Consider the following 17,872-nt stretch of genomic DNA (forward strand, 5'->3'; position numbering starts at 1 on the left):
TACCATTTGCAACAGCATGGATGGAACTGGAGAGCATTATGCTAAGTGAAATAAGCCAGTTGGAGAAAGATAAATATCACATGATCTCACTCATATGTGGGATATAATGATCAACATAATTTGATGAACAAAAATTTATCCATAGACAAATGTCAGGGGAGGTGGGGGGTTAGTGAGCAACCAAAGGACTTGTATACATGCATATTAGCATAACCAATGGACACAGACACTGGGCAGTGGGGGCTTCCCTGGTGTGGGAATGGCTGGGGCTGGGGGTGGGGTCAATTGGGGAAAAAGGAGACATATGTAAAACTTTAGACAATAAATAAATAAATAAATAAATAAATAAATAAATAAAATTCTTAAAAAAACCCAAAAAGGCTCTCCAGGCCGATATAGGGATGAAGCTGATGCAAAAGCCCTATGTCAAGAGTGACTTGGTATGTTCCAGAAACAACAAGAAGGACATTCTGGCTCCAGAGGAGTGTATAAGGTGGAGGTTGGAGAAGTCAGAGAACCAGAGAGTTAATGAGGGACCAGGTCAAATAGTCCATTGGAAGGAGTTTGGCTTTTCTCTGTAAGAGAGGAGGGTTTTAAGTAGAGAGGTAATGTTTTAAAAGAATGACTCTTGCTGCTATTTAGAGATAGATGGATAGAAGACAAGGGTGGATATAGGGAACTTGTGTATCCTATATAATAAAGAGGTAATATACAAATTAACCATCATGCCCTTGCACAAGATGGTCGCCCCCATGTGGTCAAAGATGGCCACCACAAGACGGCCAGCAGGGGAGGGCAGTTAGGGGTGACCAGGCCAGCAGGGGAGGGCAGTTGGGGGCAACCGGGCCTGCAGGGGAAGGAGGGCAGTTGGGGGGGACCAGGCCTGCAGAGGAGGGCTGTTGGGGGGGACCAGGCCTGCAGGGGAGGGCAGTTAGGGGCAATCGGGCTGGCAGGGGAATAGTTAGGTGTCAATCAGTCTGGCAGGGGAGTGGTTAGGGGGTGTTCAGGCTGGCTGGCAGGCAGAAGCAGTTAGGGGCAATCAGGCAGTCAGGTAGATGAGATTGTGAGCAGTCCCAGATTGTGAGGGGGTCCCAGATTGGAGAGGGCGCAGGCTGGGCTGAGGGACACCCCCTCACAGTGCACAAATTTCATGCACCAGGTCTCTAGTCCATACAATAATTCACATAAAACCAGATGGTAGCCTGGATCAGGATGCTAGCAGCTGAGATAGTGAGAAGTGAGTAGAGCATACACAAAAGTTTTGAAGATTATAATGACCCCCCCCCCAGAACCTACTAATTAAGTTGAGTAATTTTAAACATTTTGCCATATTGTTTTATTTATGCATTCATTTTTTTATTTATGAAGTATTTTAAAGTAAATCACAGAAGGAACCCTGAAATAACTATGTTTCTCTAATGAGTATTTATCTATATTATAAAAGGCCTGTTGCATAACAACATCACGCCATAACAACCAATGACCGGACTCACCAGGAGGTACATGGAGCACCTCTCGGTCCCTCCCCCTGGCCCGAGAGCCGCTCGCAGTGGTAGAGCAGGGCGGGGCTCACGGCTCACGTGGCGTGGCCCACAGGCCCCCATTGCAGCAAGGCTGGCAGCTGGCGGGCGGGCGGGGCAGCAGGCAAGGCGCACAGGTGGGTGGGGCTAGGAGCACAGTGGGGCACACGGGGGTGGGCAGCGCTGCACAATTTCGCACACTGGGCTTCTAGTATATTATATTGTCACAGTAAAATAAATTAACAATAAATCCTTGATATTATATAATACCACATACATTTTCAAATCATCCTTTGGTATTGTTCTTTTTAGCTTGATTGAATCAGGATCAAAATAAACAGGTCACACATTATCTTTGATTGTCTAATCTCTTAATCTCTTTTAATCTAGAAGAAACTTCTCTTTCCCTTCTTTTTCCCCCTATGATATAGACTCATTAAAGCAACCAGATGAGTTGTTCTGCAGGAGGTAACATATTCTGAATTTTCCAGATTACTTTTGCTTGGTAGCATTAATTTTTTCCTCCTTTCAGTACTTTCTTATAAATTAGAAATGAGATATAAAGGTTTGAATATTCACAATTAATGATTTTGGCAGGGATATGTTAAAAGTGTTGCTGCCTAGATCAAAATACCTCACATCAGAAGGTGTATAATATCTTGTTGCCACATTTTCAATGAACTTAAATTGATTAGCAAGTTTAGTAGTAGTGACAGAGTAATCCTTTATTAGAACGTAGTTTTTTTCCTTTATTATAACCAGAAAATAATCTGTGGGGTATTATTTTTGATTCTATAGATATCCAATTTCCTATCAACCTTACTCCTCATCATTTAGAAAAGCACTTATGATTGTTACCTGAATCACTTATTTCATTAGAAATCTAATATTGTGTATCTAATTTTATTATTTCTCCCATAGTTTATTAGTTTCAATAATATTAGAATGTATGGATTTTTTATATGTTGACTCTATTTCAATCAATTTCAGTTTCTATTTATTATAAAGTCTAAATTGCTCCTTCTTTGGCCAGGAGGAACCTCTTTAAGAGGATCTTTTGTTCTTATATCCTTAGTCTTTGAAAGTTTCTTAGCGCTCTTGCCCCATAAGATATGTGAATTCCTTTTGTTCCCTACTACCACTTTGGAATTACCATCCAAGTTTTCTAGTTTCTTTTAATGAAAAGAGTATATAACTTGAAGATAAAGTTAACAGGATTTCCTCAAAGATTTTGGATTTCTTCTAAGAGAGAGTCAAGTATGACTGCAAGGTTTTGGGCCTGAGCAACTGGAACAGTGAAGTTGCCATCAACTAGAGGTGGAAGGATGCACCTGAGATAAGGGAAGTATAGGAGATTCGCTTTGGAAATTTTGATTTATTTTATTTTAATTACACTTCCAGGTGGCAGTTGGTTATACAAGTAAGTTCAGTAGGTAACAATTAATAGTCAACATCATATAGATGAAGATTAAAGCCATGAGGTTGGGTAGGCTCACCAAGGGAGTGAGTTTAGATAAAAAAATGAAGAAGTCCAAAGATTGAGTCCCAAAGTTTTAAGATTTAGGAGAATAAGATGAACAAACAAATTTGTAAATGCTATTAGTATTCTTGAGCAATAGTCTAAGAAAATATTTTTCTGTGTTTTGAGATCCAAGATAGTATTACATAATAATAATAATAATAACAACAACAACAACAACAACTAATGATAATGTTATACTTCGTCCTCTTCAGGTGAAGGACTTTCAGAAAGAACTGTGGAGATTATTCTTTCAGTCACTTTGTGTATCCTTTCAATCATTCTTCTTGGAACAGCTATTTTTGCATTTGCAAGGTAAGAATTATTTGTGCTCACATGCCTACTATGCTTTGTGAGCATTATTCTGTCACAGTCCAATAGGGAGACAAGCCACAACAGTGACCTGAATGGGAGATATCTAATAAAAAGAACTGTTAACTAGTAGAAATACATAACTACTAAAAGGTAAAGAATCTAAGGGGTCCAGAACTAGTCAGTGCAGCAAAGCAGATGCCCTTTCCAGGATGAGGGAGAGAGAGGACAATAAAGGAGCTAAGAACCAGAAAAGGCCCAAGGCTAACAAGGAGTGGCTACCACAAGCACATGCAGCCTATTGCCTAGCAGTGGGCAAAGAAATGTGACAGAGGGAAGGGGCTGGAGCTGTTCTTTAGAAGCTACCCATTGCTATTGGAGGGTAGGCAGGCTGAATTGGTCTGTAGAAACAAACTCTTGCTGAATATCTGGATATTCAGCTGGAGCTACTTGTTACCATTCACCTGTGGGAAGAGCCTGCACTTAAGAGGCAGCCAGAGCTCATGCAAGTGGGCTGCTGGGCTTCCACATGAATAAAAATATTGCAGCATGAACCCCCAAGGGAAGTGTCTCCCATCCCTGTAGCCTTGCAGTGTCACTCCAGTGTCCTCTGTTGACAAAGCTTAACATCTCGCTAGCAGGCAAAAGAGAAATGTTACCGCGTCTAGCTCTAATATTACAAACCAGGGCAAAGAAGAGTGGATTTAGAGCTCAGAAACAATAAAATGATAACACAAAAGCAGAAGATGCCAGGCTTTCTATATATTTTTGAATAATTTATAACAGACAGATTTAATTAAAACATTTAAAATAATTAAAACAACAGAGCATTGTCTTTTAGCAGTGGTGCTGATATCATTGAGCTATTTTCACTTTGGCATATTTTTTATTTGGAGAAATCTATTAGGCAATTGGAGGGGGGGAATATAAGCTCACAGAATCAGTCTCATTTGCTCTATATTTTAAATATGCCAGTGGCTCAGGCCTTGATCAACTAATTCTCATTAAATTTTGAAACGTCAACAAATTAGCATGTTAAGAATATTTATTAAAAATAGGTGCTATGGAATTAAACCTGAAAAAAGATACTGAGTAGCTATACATTTTCAGTATAGTCAGAGAAGTGATCCCAGCGAAGAAATTATTTGACTCATGTCTAATGCTTTCTGTGATACCCCTTCTTGGACTTCGCTGCATGGATTTTAGGATTCGTCAGAAGCAGAAAGAAGGCGGCACATACTCTCCTCGAGATGCAGAAATTATTGACACTAAATTCAAGCTGGACCAGCTAATCACAGTGGCAGACCTGGAACTGAAGGACGAGAGATTAACGCGGTGAGCACACTCCTCTGGGCGAACAGTGGTCCAGAGGGCCTGGAGCCATGACCCTATTCTGACCTATGCTTGTTGGAAGTGTTTGTGGGGCTCCTATTTATACAGGTCACAGAGATCTTCTTTCAAAGGGTGACCTCCATCTTCTGCACACTTCTCACTGATGTTCGGAGAATCACTTAATCTTCTTAATACTTAGAGTTCAATATGAACCTCGGACTACAGTGCTTTCAACCAAGCTTTTTAATTTTTTTCTGAGACAAATATCTTTACACATTAAACCTTTAAAGTTATGTTTAACAACTCACTTCACATGATAGATTTTTTAAATCAGATTTCCTGGAGGTGTTCACATTTTTAATCACAAGTTTAAAATAACTAAATTTGTAATTACTTGATATTGTTTATTTTTATAAAAGCCTTTTTATAACTCCTTATTTTAGTATGACATTACATTAAAATTATAAATTGTATATTGAAACTCTATTTTTTAAATTGCTTAGTATTTAAAAATTAAATGCAAAGCAAAAAGTACCTTTGGAAGGAAAAGTAAATATGTGTGTACTAAATATGTGTCAATAATATGTATTGGAAATAGTGAAGTGCTTAATTTTAAAGAATAGGTAATTTTAAATTCTTTTAAAAGCATTACATATTATTCAGAATGTTGGCACATTTGAAAAACTTTTGTCTATTAAGATAATTTATCAAATTCTCAATAAAAACTATCATCAGGCTGTCTTAACAAGTTTAGATTCTTTTAAGAGTCAATATTTTGTGATGCTTAAATAAACACAAGGCAATTGATACAAAACAACTCAGTTGTACTTTTAAAGATTATTAACTCTGAAAATATGACATCAAAGATCTGGAACTTACTAAGGAATCAATCATTTATAGCTGTTGTTTACAAAGTTTGCTCTTTGCCTAACAGATCGACTTTGCATGGATATTTCCAGCATGTCTAAGATAGCTAAACTGTACTATAGAGAGAAGTGTCACCTGATGAGCCAGCGCCTTCCAAATACTGCAGAATGGAAATTATTTAGTATTATCACTAAATTACAAGGAAATTAGGCTTGTTGGATATGAAAACTTCTTTCTATTCAGATATGTATCTATGCTAATATTCTAATAAGACCATTCCCATCTGAAATGGATATTATTCCAAAGACTATGTGTAAGATGGTTATATATTACCCAAGGCATAGTTTTCAATCTAAGAAATGCTGTGTGTAAAAGATCAATAGATTCCCCAGGTAACCTGCCAAAGTGAAACCACATCATAGGAACAATAGAGCATTACTAGTATGAAGCTGTGTCTCCCAGTCCTTGAAGGGTCATACTTCATAATGATAGGAAGTGTCTAGTCTCTGTGTGCCAACTGAATTTCAGTAGTATTCTTGCAAGTGCCTTTCTGTACTCTTTTCTCAAGGCTTTTTGCCTCCTCCACAGGCCTGGGGCCCAGTCTGTTTCTTCTACACCCCAAGGTGTGCAAGTGATAAAACTTCAAGTCTCTCAGTGCAATTAATTGTAGTTGTTTTAATCTGTTCATACTAAAATGTGAACTGCTAAGCACCAACTTTTAGAGAATTTTTAAAAAATATTTTTCATTAATTCTCCAAAAGTCCTTAGGAAGTAGGTCTTTCACAGATATCAAATAATAAAGTGTGTGTGGGGGTAAAGCTGGTCAGTATCAGAGAACGTATTCTTAATTAAGGAGGGTACCATTTCTAGGCAAACTTTGGGCTTTGGTAAGGTCAGATCCCCTAAACTCTACAAGTTTGCACAGTTTGAAGCTTCCTCCACTTCTGAACACAGCCATTATAAAAAGGTAGAAGGTTGTTTTTTTGTTGTTGTTGTTGTATTTTTGTTTGTTTATTTTTTAACAATTACTGTTATAGCAGTTAATAGAAAAGGTGGGTGAGGACTTACAGATTGTTTATTATTCAGTGTTTATAATTCAGGGACTGCCTTATTTAACCTTGACTCCTGGTTATTTTTTTCTGATTTTCACATTTATTTACATGTCACTTTATTTGTAAAAGAATGTAGGAGTGTCTTTCAAAGATATTTTAAATGTCTTATTTACTTTCACACATAGAAAATTAGTATATATTACTCCTAGTAATAACAAACTTGGAAATTTTAGTGTCCATGCTTTTTACTTTCCCATTTGTTTGGTATGATTCCAGTATTCGTGACTGTAAAACATTTTGTTTGTAATTCCAATGGCACATAATAATATGCTTTGCTTGATTTATTATAGAAATGTGTTAAAATAGCCATCTAGTGGTTTGGGTATTAACTCTTCATTACAGAGATCTATCTTTAGCTTTATTATTTGTTGAAGTTTTTCATGTTAATAAAGTCACTAATACATTAGACAGTAAGACTAGAAAAATAGTAACTAGAGGAGGATCCATGATTAAGTGCTGGAAAAAGCTAAACCTATTCAAAACCATGTAGGTCTGATGAGGCTGGAGCCACAGAGACTGATGGCAGATAGTAGGTTCTAGAAGCGAAGAATTAAGGAGCTTAAGTTAGCTTCCAAAATGTTGAGTAATTTATGCCATATGTCTTTGTCATTTGAAAGAAAGCACTTAGATAATTTCCTTTAAGTCTACCCATATGCTCTTTCTTACTTAAGCTCAAGCATGTTCTTTTCCATAGAACCTGCTCAATTTCTTCATGCTAATTGGACTTGCAATTTTCCTCACTGCTATATGTCTCCACATGTCCATAAAAGAAATAATAAAAGAGAATATCTAATCAGTCATTAAAATATTAATTATAGGGTGTTATCTAGTTGACAAAAAAGCATTGTGATGCTTGGTACTAAATCCTTTGAAAGATTTTATAGTTAAAAATTATTTAACTACTAGAGGCCTGGTGCATGAAAATTCATGCACTCAGGGGGTCCCTTAGCCTGGCCTGCACCCTCTCACAGTCCAGGAGCCCTCAGGGGGATGTCCGACTGATGGCTTAGGCCCACTTCCCGCTGGGAGTGGGCCTAAGCCACAGTCTGGCCTCCTTCTGCAGGATGTGACCAGGCGGGCTGATCAGGGGACAGTGCCAGCTGGCAGCCCTGACTCTCCTCCCCTGATTGCCCTTCCACTGCTGCTGGTCTCTGCTGCCCCCCGATCATAGTCCCCTCCATCTGCCCCCTAGCACGTGCCTTGGCTGGCCTGGTGCTGCCTGCTTGCTGGCCCCGCCCCCCACCAACCGATCGTTCTGCTGTTTGGTCGATTTGCATATTATGCTTTTATCATATAGGATTTTGTTATCTATCTCTTTATTATGTACATTTTAAGCTTTATACTATAATTGTTATATATGTAAATTATTATTGTTTAATTTATATTTTACCTTGTTTCATAAAAGATCTAAAGAATTCTCTCTCTTTATACTTTTTCTTCTTGAAGGAGAATAAAACTCAAAGATTTAATACACCATAACTCCATGAGAACAGTCAGGGTACACCAACATAACGTTTCAAATTCTTATGTGGAATGATAATTATGTCATTTCATTATGCACATTTTATTTTTATGTTTTGACAACACAAGCCACATTTTTAGGAAGAACATTTAATATTTTGGGCTCATCCATTACACATTTACTAGGTTAGCAAATGATCCTTTGGTTTTATTATATGATAAACAAATGAACGAAACAACATTTTGTGGTGACTCCTTCAAAGCACACCACTTAACTCATTGAAGTGAGAAAAGTTTCTAGGTGAAAATATTGGCAAGGTCAGCAATACATGCACAGGTAAAACAGAGACCTGTCTCTTTAAGATAGTGAGATTGGCCCCAAGGATTATTTTTTAAACTGATTTAAGTGCAACACTGACTAACTTCCCAAAGATGTATGACAAAAAATTAAATAACACAAGGTAAAGATTCTATTTTCTAAAAGGGCTTATTTTCACCTCCTTTTCACACTTAAGTTACAGAAGTTTGGTTTCTATGGTGACTAAATCAGAAAAAAATAGCAGAATAACATTAATCAATGTTTCTAATATTCTTACCTGACAGACACTCAATTTCTTCTTAGCCTCAATTTTTCCCCCCAGAAATTTTGTGTATTATCCCATACTAATGATCTTGCCTAATATAGCTGAGTGAATGTAATGGTACATTAAGACTCAAGGCCAAATTCAGTAATAATGAATGGAATTAAATTTCTCAACAAAATCAAGCAAACAGTTGAATTGCTAGTTTAAGAATATCTTTCCTTCTTCAATAACTTTAGATGTTTTGCATGTTAAATTCTTGTTCAACTTACAGCTATGTCCTTAGGAAGCCTACCATTTGAAAGAATCCTATGAATGTGCTTTATAAACTGTAAATCAAAATACATTTGGTTTTGTTATTATTGTTGTTTATAATATTTGTAAAATTAAAATTACCCTAATTTACTTTCATAGAGGGATTGGTAACATAATAATTGCTACTGTTTATGAGCAATTACTATGTATTAAATTCTGTATGTCATGTTCGCAAATAACTTTCATTCTTTGTAGTAGGTACTCTTATTTTTGGTTCACAAATGAAAAACAAAAGATACTTAGAGATTTTAAGTAACTGCTCAAGGTCATACATCTAGTAAATAAGACAGGTATGGTTATAGCCCAGGTCTGTTTGATTCTGAGATATCAAAATACACCTATATTTGTGTGTGTGTGTGTGTGTGTGTGTGTGTGTGTGTAGTGTGTATTTAACTCTGAGGCATACTAGATGAGATCAATATTAACCCTCTCAAATACACAAGGGCTCATGGTTTCCTTCTTCAAGCAGCATTTTCTATCCGGGACCAATTCTAAGGAACGCACTCCTCCTTTTGAATTTTTTGATATGGGACAAAGGAATGATGGCATTTGAGTATAAGTTCAAATATGCAGAAACTGGAAAATCTTTAGTAGTGCAATTTTGATTGTGGCTTTCATAAGAATACATAGTATTTGACTGACACAGGAAATTTTATGTAAAACAGTTAGCATTTTAATTGCCATCAGTTCTTCGGCAGATTCTGGTTGTTAATTTTACTTATGTTTTATACTATTTTATAAGCAATAGCAAAAATATGAGAACCCAAATAAGAAATGTCTGACCAACATATGAATTCAGAATAAGAAATATACTGAAGTAGAATAAAACTTAAAATATTTAATGCACATGTCCTTATAGTAGAATATCAAAAGTAATTCAGTGTTTGTATACTCAATAATTAATGAATCTTTACTTCCAGATACTCTTCATTTTTCTTTAGACGCAAGGAGATTTTTGTCATCCAGTAAGTTACTGTGGTGATGCAGAATTCTGCTGTGACTATTTTAATCTTGTCAGGTGGTGTGCTCTGTATTTTAAAATATTATTGAGTGCTTTGTTGTTTAAACTGCTATTTTTCTCAAAGCCATCCCCCATGCTTTCTACTTACAACGTGCCCTCTATAATACTGCATGCTATTGATATGGTAAAGTTAATCTTATCAAAATGCACATTGATCCATAATGTGCATGTCCTAAGAATTTGCTGTGTTCTCATGTTGTGTTAGCTTTGATAGAAAAACAAGTGTTCACCTAGATTTCTTCACATACTTCTTGTCCTATTTTAATCATGGCACAAGGGCTGAATTTGCCATCTGACAAGTGGAGGCTGGGTTTACACTCCACACAAGCTCATTTCAACTGCTGCAGGTGGTAATCTGTAAGGACCAAGATGCTGCCACTTCCTGTTCCCTGACACTGGGGCACACAGGGTAGCACATTTCATGGAATCTTTAATTTTGTCCGGACCACTGGACACCCAACTGGAGTGCTTATTTTCAGGCACTCCTCTGATGCTCAGAAATGTCATTTTTATATTAGCGCAAAAGTTACTATATTCTGAAAGCCAAATGTCAGCATTAGACTGGACCCCAGCAATTGATTGAATGCCTCAGAGATAATCAGTTAATTCCTGCAAAATATATAAATGGAAGCAGAGAATGAAAATGCATTTGATTTCAAAATCTCAAATCTACTACAGAGGAATCAGTCTCCATGAGCCACAGTGCTGGATGGGGCCAATGCTCCCAACATTCTTATTGAATAGTACTCGGCCTGATTGAAACAGAGGAGACCAGGCCTATTTCTATTCTAATCACATTTAGCATTTGGGAATCATAATTAATCTTGTTTTACTGTTTATTAACTAATTGTCAAGTTTCCATTTACAGAATTAAAATCGTTTTATGAAAATACCTTTTCCTCAAAGGACCTGCTTGATCAGATTCAAACATTTGTCAAAGTAAGACACTCTTGAGCTAAAGATTTAAGTGATCATGTCACACATAAAAGATCCATCTCTAACCAGCACTCAAAGCTGACCTCTCAGCATTCCAGACGCGCAAGTTTTCTGTTTGAGCAATTCTGCTGAATGTCTTTCTTCGTCATCATTAAACATAATCCTTTTGCTTTATGCCATTAGTACCTCAGAGAAAAATGCTCCCCTTTTCATAGAATCCTCACTGTCTCTCCTCTTTCACCAATTATTTTTCTCTCCTAGTGTCCTGCATAGTTTCCTGCTCAGTCAGAACTAAACATAATAGTTTGGGTTAATGAAAATCTTTATAGAACACCTCTACACAAATTGTATTTGTTAAAGTAGATGTGGTCTTCTTCCAAATTTAGTTTTCTGAGGTTGCCTCCTAACTCCTTCCAGCGGAACTTCAGTGCTTATCTGCCTCCATAGCTAATAGTTCAGGCTGCAAGGACTTCCTTTTCGATGGTGTTATGTCACCAGCCTCCTCTTCATTAAGTCCTCACTGAGAACTTTGCCTATCTTTTCACACAGCTGTCAGCAGGCTCTTCATCCTCTCTATCTACCGCTTCAGCCCTATTGTCCCTGGGGTAGCTAAGCTTATGCCCATGGTTTTAATTTAGAATACATGGTTGACAAAATACACCAACTGTCAAGAATTTGTTTTCAAATGTGCTAATGTGGAGAGGCTTAGTAATGAGGAAAATATAACTCCTGCACCCTGGGGATCTTATTTCAGCTCTTTGACATCAGCAAGAACGCTGCTTTCCCCTAGCTATCTAAAAGTCCGTTTCACTTTGCTTGAATAAAATAAGTGACAATTGGGCATCTATCAAGTGCACGGCCCTGTTCTAGGCACTGGAAATACTGTGATGAAAAAAGGAAGGCAGCCTCCAAAGAGCTGCCCTTCAAATGGCTGAGTCCCTTTTCAACCTGTTTGTCCTTACAGATATAAGGAGACATATTGGGAGAGTACTTGGATATCACTTACTAATTGATTGTTTTTTCTAATTAAATAAGAAAAACATTACATTACTGACTTACTTGGGTTGTGTATTTACCTTATAAAATGAAGTTTTAGCATCAGCTATATAGTACCAGCCACTGGTTAGGATAATATTCTTAATTTGAATTGAAGACCACAGAAAAGTTATTGATGATTTTATAAAAAATGAGGAAGGACCTGAAAGGATGCTACTTAAGTGGGACAAATAAAAACAACAGGAAGAACAAAACTAAGACACCTTTGACAGCATTGTAGTGTTTTGGATAAGTAATAGAATATCATTTAGAAGTAGATGTAAGTGTCCGAGCAATTAAAAACTTACACTCACCATTTTGCAAAACTTGGAAAGATTAATTAATACATTTTTCCAGAGAGATAGGATTGTTCACAAATTTTTATTTTAATATGAAGTACATATCAGTGTGTGCAAATTTCATATCTTTATATCAAGGCAATAGACTTTGAGGTTCTTTTCTTTTTTGCCTAACTTAACTAGTTAGTAGAAAACACAAAGTTTCCTAATTTGTCCTATGCTACTGGTAATGCTCATTTAAGCTGCTCATCTATATGCTATCATCTATGGCTTTCTATTTGGACTATATTTTAATTCCCTATAGATTTCAACTCATTGACCTTGAGGGAAAGCCGAGTCTCTGTGACAATAAGGTCTTCAATCACCACTGCCAACATAAATAAATGGCTCCTCTCTGGATCTATCAAGAGTAATCTGAGTAGAATTTAAGTTTTTGATAGACTTTTAAAAAATGAGCCCAGACATGAAATAATACTCTTTTCAGCAAAAGGCCATAGGAATTAAGACAGCTAAGGTTCATGTAATAACACTGTTTAGCCTTTTATATTGGAACATGGTTGGTTATCTTATTGAGATCTGGACAGTTACCCAACTGATCTGTATACTAAGAAGCTGAATATGACTTGACAATAACTTGAAATACAGGGACTCACCAAAAATCTACACACATTTTAACAGCTGATTGCTCAACTTTGAAAATGAGATATTTTTTAATAAACACTGCCTTTATAATTATTCAAAGTGGTATCTACTTTTTTTGGGACACCCAATATAGTAAGTGAATAAAACAAGAGTACCATACCAGTAAAATACTCTCCATTTAAGAATTTTAGAAGTTTTAAAAAATGTTAATAAAAAGAAGTGTTCTGTATGAGTTTCTTGGAAGGTCGCCACAGAGCACTTGTTTTGAAAATAGCTCTCCTGAAATAACATTAACTCTCATGCACATCAATTTCTGTAAATTTTTATTTGTATCTAACGGAACATTTTTTCCTAAAGGAATTTAATTACCTCATCAGTGATAAGTTAATTCATTTTCCTCATATTATCTCCCACCTTCTTTTCTAATTTTCCACATTCATTGTCCAGATTAATAATTTACCTTATTTAAAAAATAAAATTTTAAAACTTAAAAGAAAAATAAAATGTAGACCATAGCCAATAGTTAAGGGCAAAATATACCCATAAAATATGGGACTATTACCTGAATACCACTGACAACAACAAGGAAAAAATCTAATTTTTATTTGAAATAGGTAATTCATGCCCATTTTGGCATAAATTTAAGCTATCCAGAGAGGTACTTGGATATTTCTTTTTAACTTCAACAACCTTTCATTTCCAAACTCTGGTAGGTTTAACTTTGAACCCAGCTAACAGCAGAACAGCATGTTTAACAGGATCTAGAGGGGAGGGGCAGACCTAACAAAGATGGCATCTTTAAAAAAGGATTAAAAAAATATATGCATCCTCATAAGTAGTTTTTAAAAGATCAAAATTCTCCAGTGTTCTAGAAAATGTATCCCAAGGTGATTTGTCCATAAAAAAAACAGCCTTCAAAACCCAATTCGGGATACATCTGGCAGAAAAATATTTCATCTATTAAACAAATCCCCTTTTCTCTTCCTTTCTGTTCAACTTCCACTGCTTATTCCTAGAAACACCCAGAGGACAGTGGGAATAAGACCAGCCTACTTCTCTTGGCCTTTGCCAAGCTGAAGGCTCACACCAAGGATTGTTCCTTAAGAACCTCTGCTACAGTCAGAAAACTGATCTCTAATTTCTGGGACCTGCCAAAAAAATCCTAGTTCCCTCCAGGAGGGGCCTGAGGGCTCTGTAAAGGAGCAAAGGGGCAGTGGACCTGGCCCAGACTGGAACACCAGGATGTGCAAAGGGGCCCTTTCTAAAGAAAAACACCCAATGCCTTAGAAGCTAAAGTTTAACCTACGGGCAAAAACATGTAGCAGCTGACATACACCAAAAAGGTGCTTCTCTCCCAATTTTTAACCATAAAGGAAACAGAGAGGAGGAGAGTCTAGAGGATTTGACCTCATCTCCCTTCCAAGACCATATTCTAGGGCAGTGATGGCGAACCTATGACACGCGTGTCAGAGGTGACACGCGAACTCATTTTTTTGGTTGATTTTTCTTTGTTAAATGGCATTTAAATATATAAAATAAATATCAAAAATATAAGTCTTTGTTTTACTATGGTTGCAAATATTAAAAAATTTATATGTGTGACACGGCACCAGAGTTAAGTTAGGGTTTTTCAAAATGCTGACACGCCGAGCTCAAAAGGTTCGCCATCACTGTTCTAGGGCCTAGAATCTAGGGCTAGGCCAAAGCCAAGTTCCAAAGTCACAGACATTTGGTCACAGGATACAGTCTTTACTGGATAAAGCTCCTACTCCTGGGCAGCCTGGCTCATGGCTGCTTTACCGAAACGTTCACCCCCATGTGCAGAGTGCTTAAGAATCACTAGGGGATTCTTAAATTCGACTTGTCACTGACAAATACTTCAATAGGATCTTCTAGAAACTGCCCAGAGGCATACCCCCTCCCCGCCCCACACACACACACACACCTCCCAGTTCAGGGTCACAGATCCTTCCAGGTGACGGGCTCCTTGCCAGACTTCTGCAGCAGCAACTAGTTGGTTTTAGAGAAATGTTTGCATCCAAAGAACCCTCTGTACACTGACAGCGGGAAGGAGCGGGCAGTCTGCAGCACGTGGTGGCGCTTCCTAGATGGCACTGCCCTTCTGAGTATAGGAACCCCAGAGCGAGAAGACAAGGCCATTCGACTTCCCATTGAGCCAGGGCACAACCCCATCGGTAAATTGCTCCCAACCTTTCTCTTTGTGAGAATTGGCCTGATGTGCTCTGACCGTGAGGACAGCAGTGAGTAGGAGACACCTTGCTTGGTCCACCCAGATAAACCTCCATGACCAGGAGGAACATAACCATCAATGTCTGCAGACAGCTCTTTATACATGTTTTCCAAACTGGGCGGAGGTGGAACAGGTCTTTGAACACTAAAGCAGAGCCTGTGGGTCCATGATAGGGATCCTGTCCCAGGATGACAACCTTCACGTCTCTTATGTCACACATTTGGGTCTTTGTGAAGACTTGGTGTGGGGGTGGATAAACAGTGTAATGTCTTCTTTCTTCTGCAACAAATCCCGTTAGCTTTATAAAATATGGTTTTCTGAACTCTCCACTGAGGTGCTTCCATCTCTCACTGAAACCCACTGTCCATGTGCTGGGCACGTCCTGCTCCGCCGGGGCCTTCTTGGCCGGGCTGGCTGCTGCATCCCCGCTCTTCTCACGGGCCTCCAGGAGAAGGAGTAGAGCATCTTCTGGCCGATCATGCCGAAGTCCAGGGGGAAGCAAACGGGCCCGGGGACCTGCCAGGCTGGCCTGAAAATTTTATTGCAAATGAAATTGTAACATAAGCCTAGACTGGACAATTACATAAGAATTAGACAATTGCATAAGAATTAAAGGCTTTGTTTCTTACATTATATAAATCCAAATGTGAAGGACAGATTGCAGAAAGTGATTGGGTTTAGAGTGATACAAAAGAAAATAAAGCCACAACAGGCCCTACTTCCTTTTTAAAACCTATTTTTTATTACTTAAGTAGGCAAGAGCGATTTTTTTTTGTTCCTATATCTAATTTCCTAACAAAAGTATCTAGCACCTGTCAACGTCTAGTGTTGGATGGCAGGATCTGACCTTTGTTTATACTCTATACTGTTTGCTGATAAGTAGAGTGATCATAATTATCCAAAGCTTTGAGTTAGGTCCTTCTGAGAATTCTCAATTGCTTAATATTTTAGTGAAAATTGATTTAATTCAAATACTCTCATGGTAATCAGAGCACTTGTATTTAGCTTACTGTGTATCTTGGTCTGAATTCATCCACATTGTATACTTAACAATGATTTACTCATTGTCTACTATGAATAAGGTATGAGGGACTTGTGGTAAATCAAGTGTTACTCCGGACCTTGCCTTAAAAAATACATGGACCTTAGTGCAGTGTCCTTAATGCATGTAATTAAATAGCCATAATACAAGGTAGAAGGTGATTTGTCCTAAGAAGGAAGATATTATTTTCTCTGTAATAACAGAGGAAAAATTCCAGGGAGAAATTATCATATGAATCAACTATTAAGAAATCAGTAGAATCTGGTTGTGAGAAAACACCTGGAATGAAACAAAATGAGAGGGAGGAATTCCAAGAGAATATCTGGAGTTCAAGCAGAGTGTCTGAAGGGGAAATGTAAGGAATAATGTGAAAAATGTGAGCATGATTAGAAATGCTTTCACATGATTACATGAAAACTGAAATTCACTTAGGATCTTGCAGCGGGAACTGGAAAATCAGATGTGGATGGGAAGTCTGGATATCTGTGACCATTCTTTATGCAGAAACCTTGACTAGGAAAAATAAAATAGGAAATCTTGCTGCTTAATCCAGCATAATCTAGTTTACCCATATTTGAGTATATTTAAGACAATATTCTTGTAGAAACCAAAAATATTATCTATATCATAAATCATAGAAACAATGAGTAAGAGGAACTTGAGTTATACAAAATAAACTAGAAAAAGTAACTATAGTACTAAGGACAGTAACTAATATTTATGTATTGCTTACCAAAACCAGGGACTTTTTCTGAATATTTTACATATATGAACTTGATCTATATAATTTTTAAATATTTTTTATTGATTTCAGAGAGGAAGAGGGTGAGAGAGATAGAAACACCAATGATGAGAGAGAATCATTGATCGGCTACCTCCTGCAAGCCCCTTACTGGGGATCGTGTCCACACCCGGGCATGTGCTCTTGACCAGAATCGAACCTGGGACCTTTCAGTTCGCAAGCTGAGCCAAACCAGCTGGGGCTTGATTTATATAATTTTATCCCACTTTACAAATTAAGAAAGTGAGGCACAGAAAGATCAAAGTAACTTGCTCAAGATAATGTAACTGGAGCAGGTATTTGAAGCCTCACAAATATTAATTCAAGTCCAATATTGAGCCAGTTATGTTTTAAAATTAGTATTTTTAGAGAAATATTTCAAAAAAATAATAAGATTTATTATAAATAAACTTTCTGTAGCATTTTTCATTGAAAACAACTTACTTGAAAGAAAAAAAATGTTTAATTATAATTTCTAAATGAGAATAGATACCATTAATGAAAAAAGAATAAAAATATGAATAACAATGTGTTGCTTTAGCTCTTTCTTGCTTATTTATATTTTCATATGATTATTCATGTTTAACATCTTTTGGGAATGTCTTAAACATAACTGATTCTTCAAATGATTTATTGATGGCTGACCAGAAACTAGCTCTATTTCAGATTCTAGATATTCCAGTAAAAATATTTTACCAGTCTAGCCTGGATCCTCAAGCAGTCCTGGATCTTCTGAGAAAAGAGAGAATCTGTTCAGTCTGATTGTCCTTAAATAAATGGACCATGAGCTTGTAATTAAATCAGATGTAGTTTGTTTGAATCTCACCAATCACAAACTGAAAAATG

General features: G+C 37.2%; 1 protein-coding gene and 1 pseudogene across 2 annotated transcripts in view; one reads left to right on the forward strand and one right to left on the reverse strand.

Annotated features, from left to right (window-relative positions):
- Positions 1-17,872, forward strand: part of PTPRQ (protein tyrosine phosphatase, receptor type, Q) — a 219,873-nt gene that overhangs the window by 169,236 nt on the left and 32,765 nt on the right. The window contains exons 34-36 of one of the 2 annotated variants that reach the window (XM_014531678.1): positions 3,255-3,354; positions 4,558-4,686; positions 9,940-9,984. In XM_014531678.1, the coding sequence (XP_014387164.1) occupies positions 3,255-3,354; positions 4,558-4,686; positions 9,940-9,984 (274 nt within the window). The remainder of the gene's footprint in view (positions 1-3,254; positions 3,355-4,557; positions 4,687-9,939; positions 9,985-17,872) is intronic. The other variant, XM_005884154.2, reaches the window with a different exon arrangement.
- LOC102256576 lies at positions 14,573-15,738 on the reverse strand (annotated as a pseudogene).

Source organism: Myotis brandtii, unplaced genomic scaffold, assembly GCF_000412655.1.
Source record: "Myotis brandtii unplaced genomic scaffold, ASM41265v1 scaffold82, whole genome shotgun sequence".
NCBI classification, from domain to species: domain Eukaryota; kingdom Metazoa; phylum Chordata; class Mammalia; order Chiroptera; family Vespertilionidae; genus Myotis; species Myotis brandtii.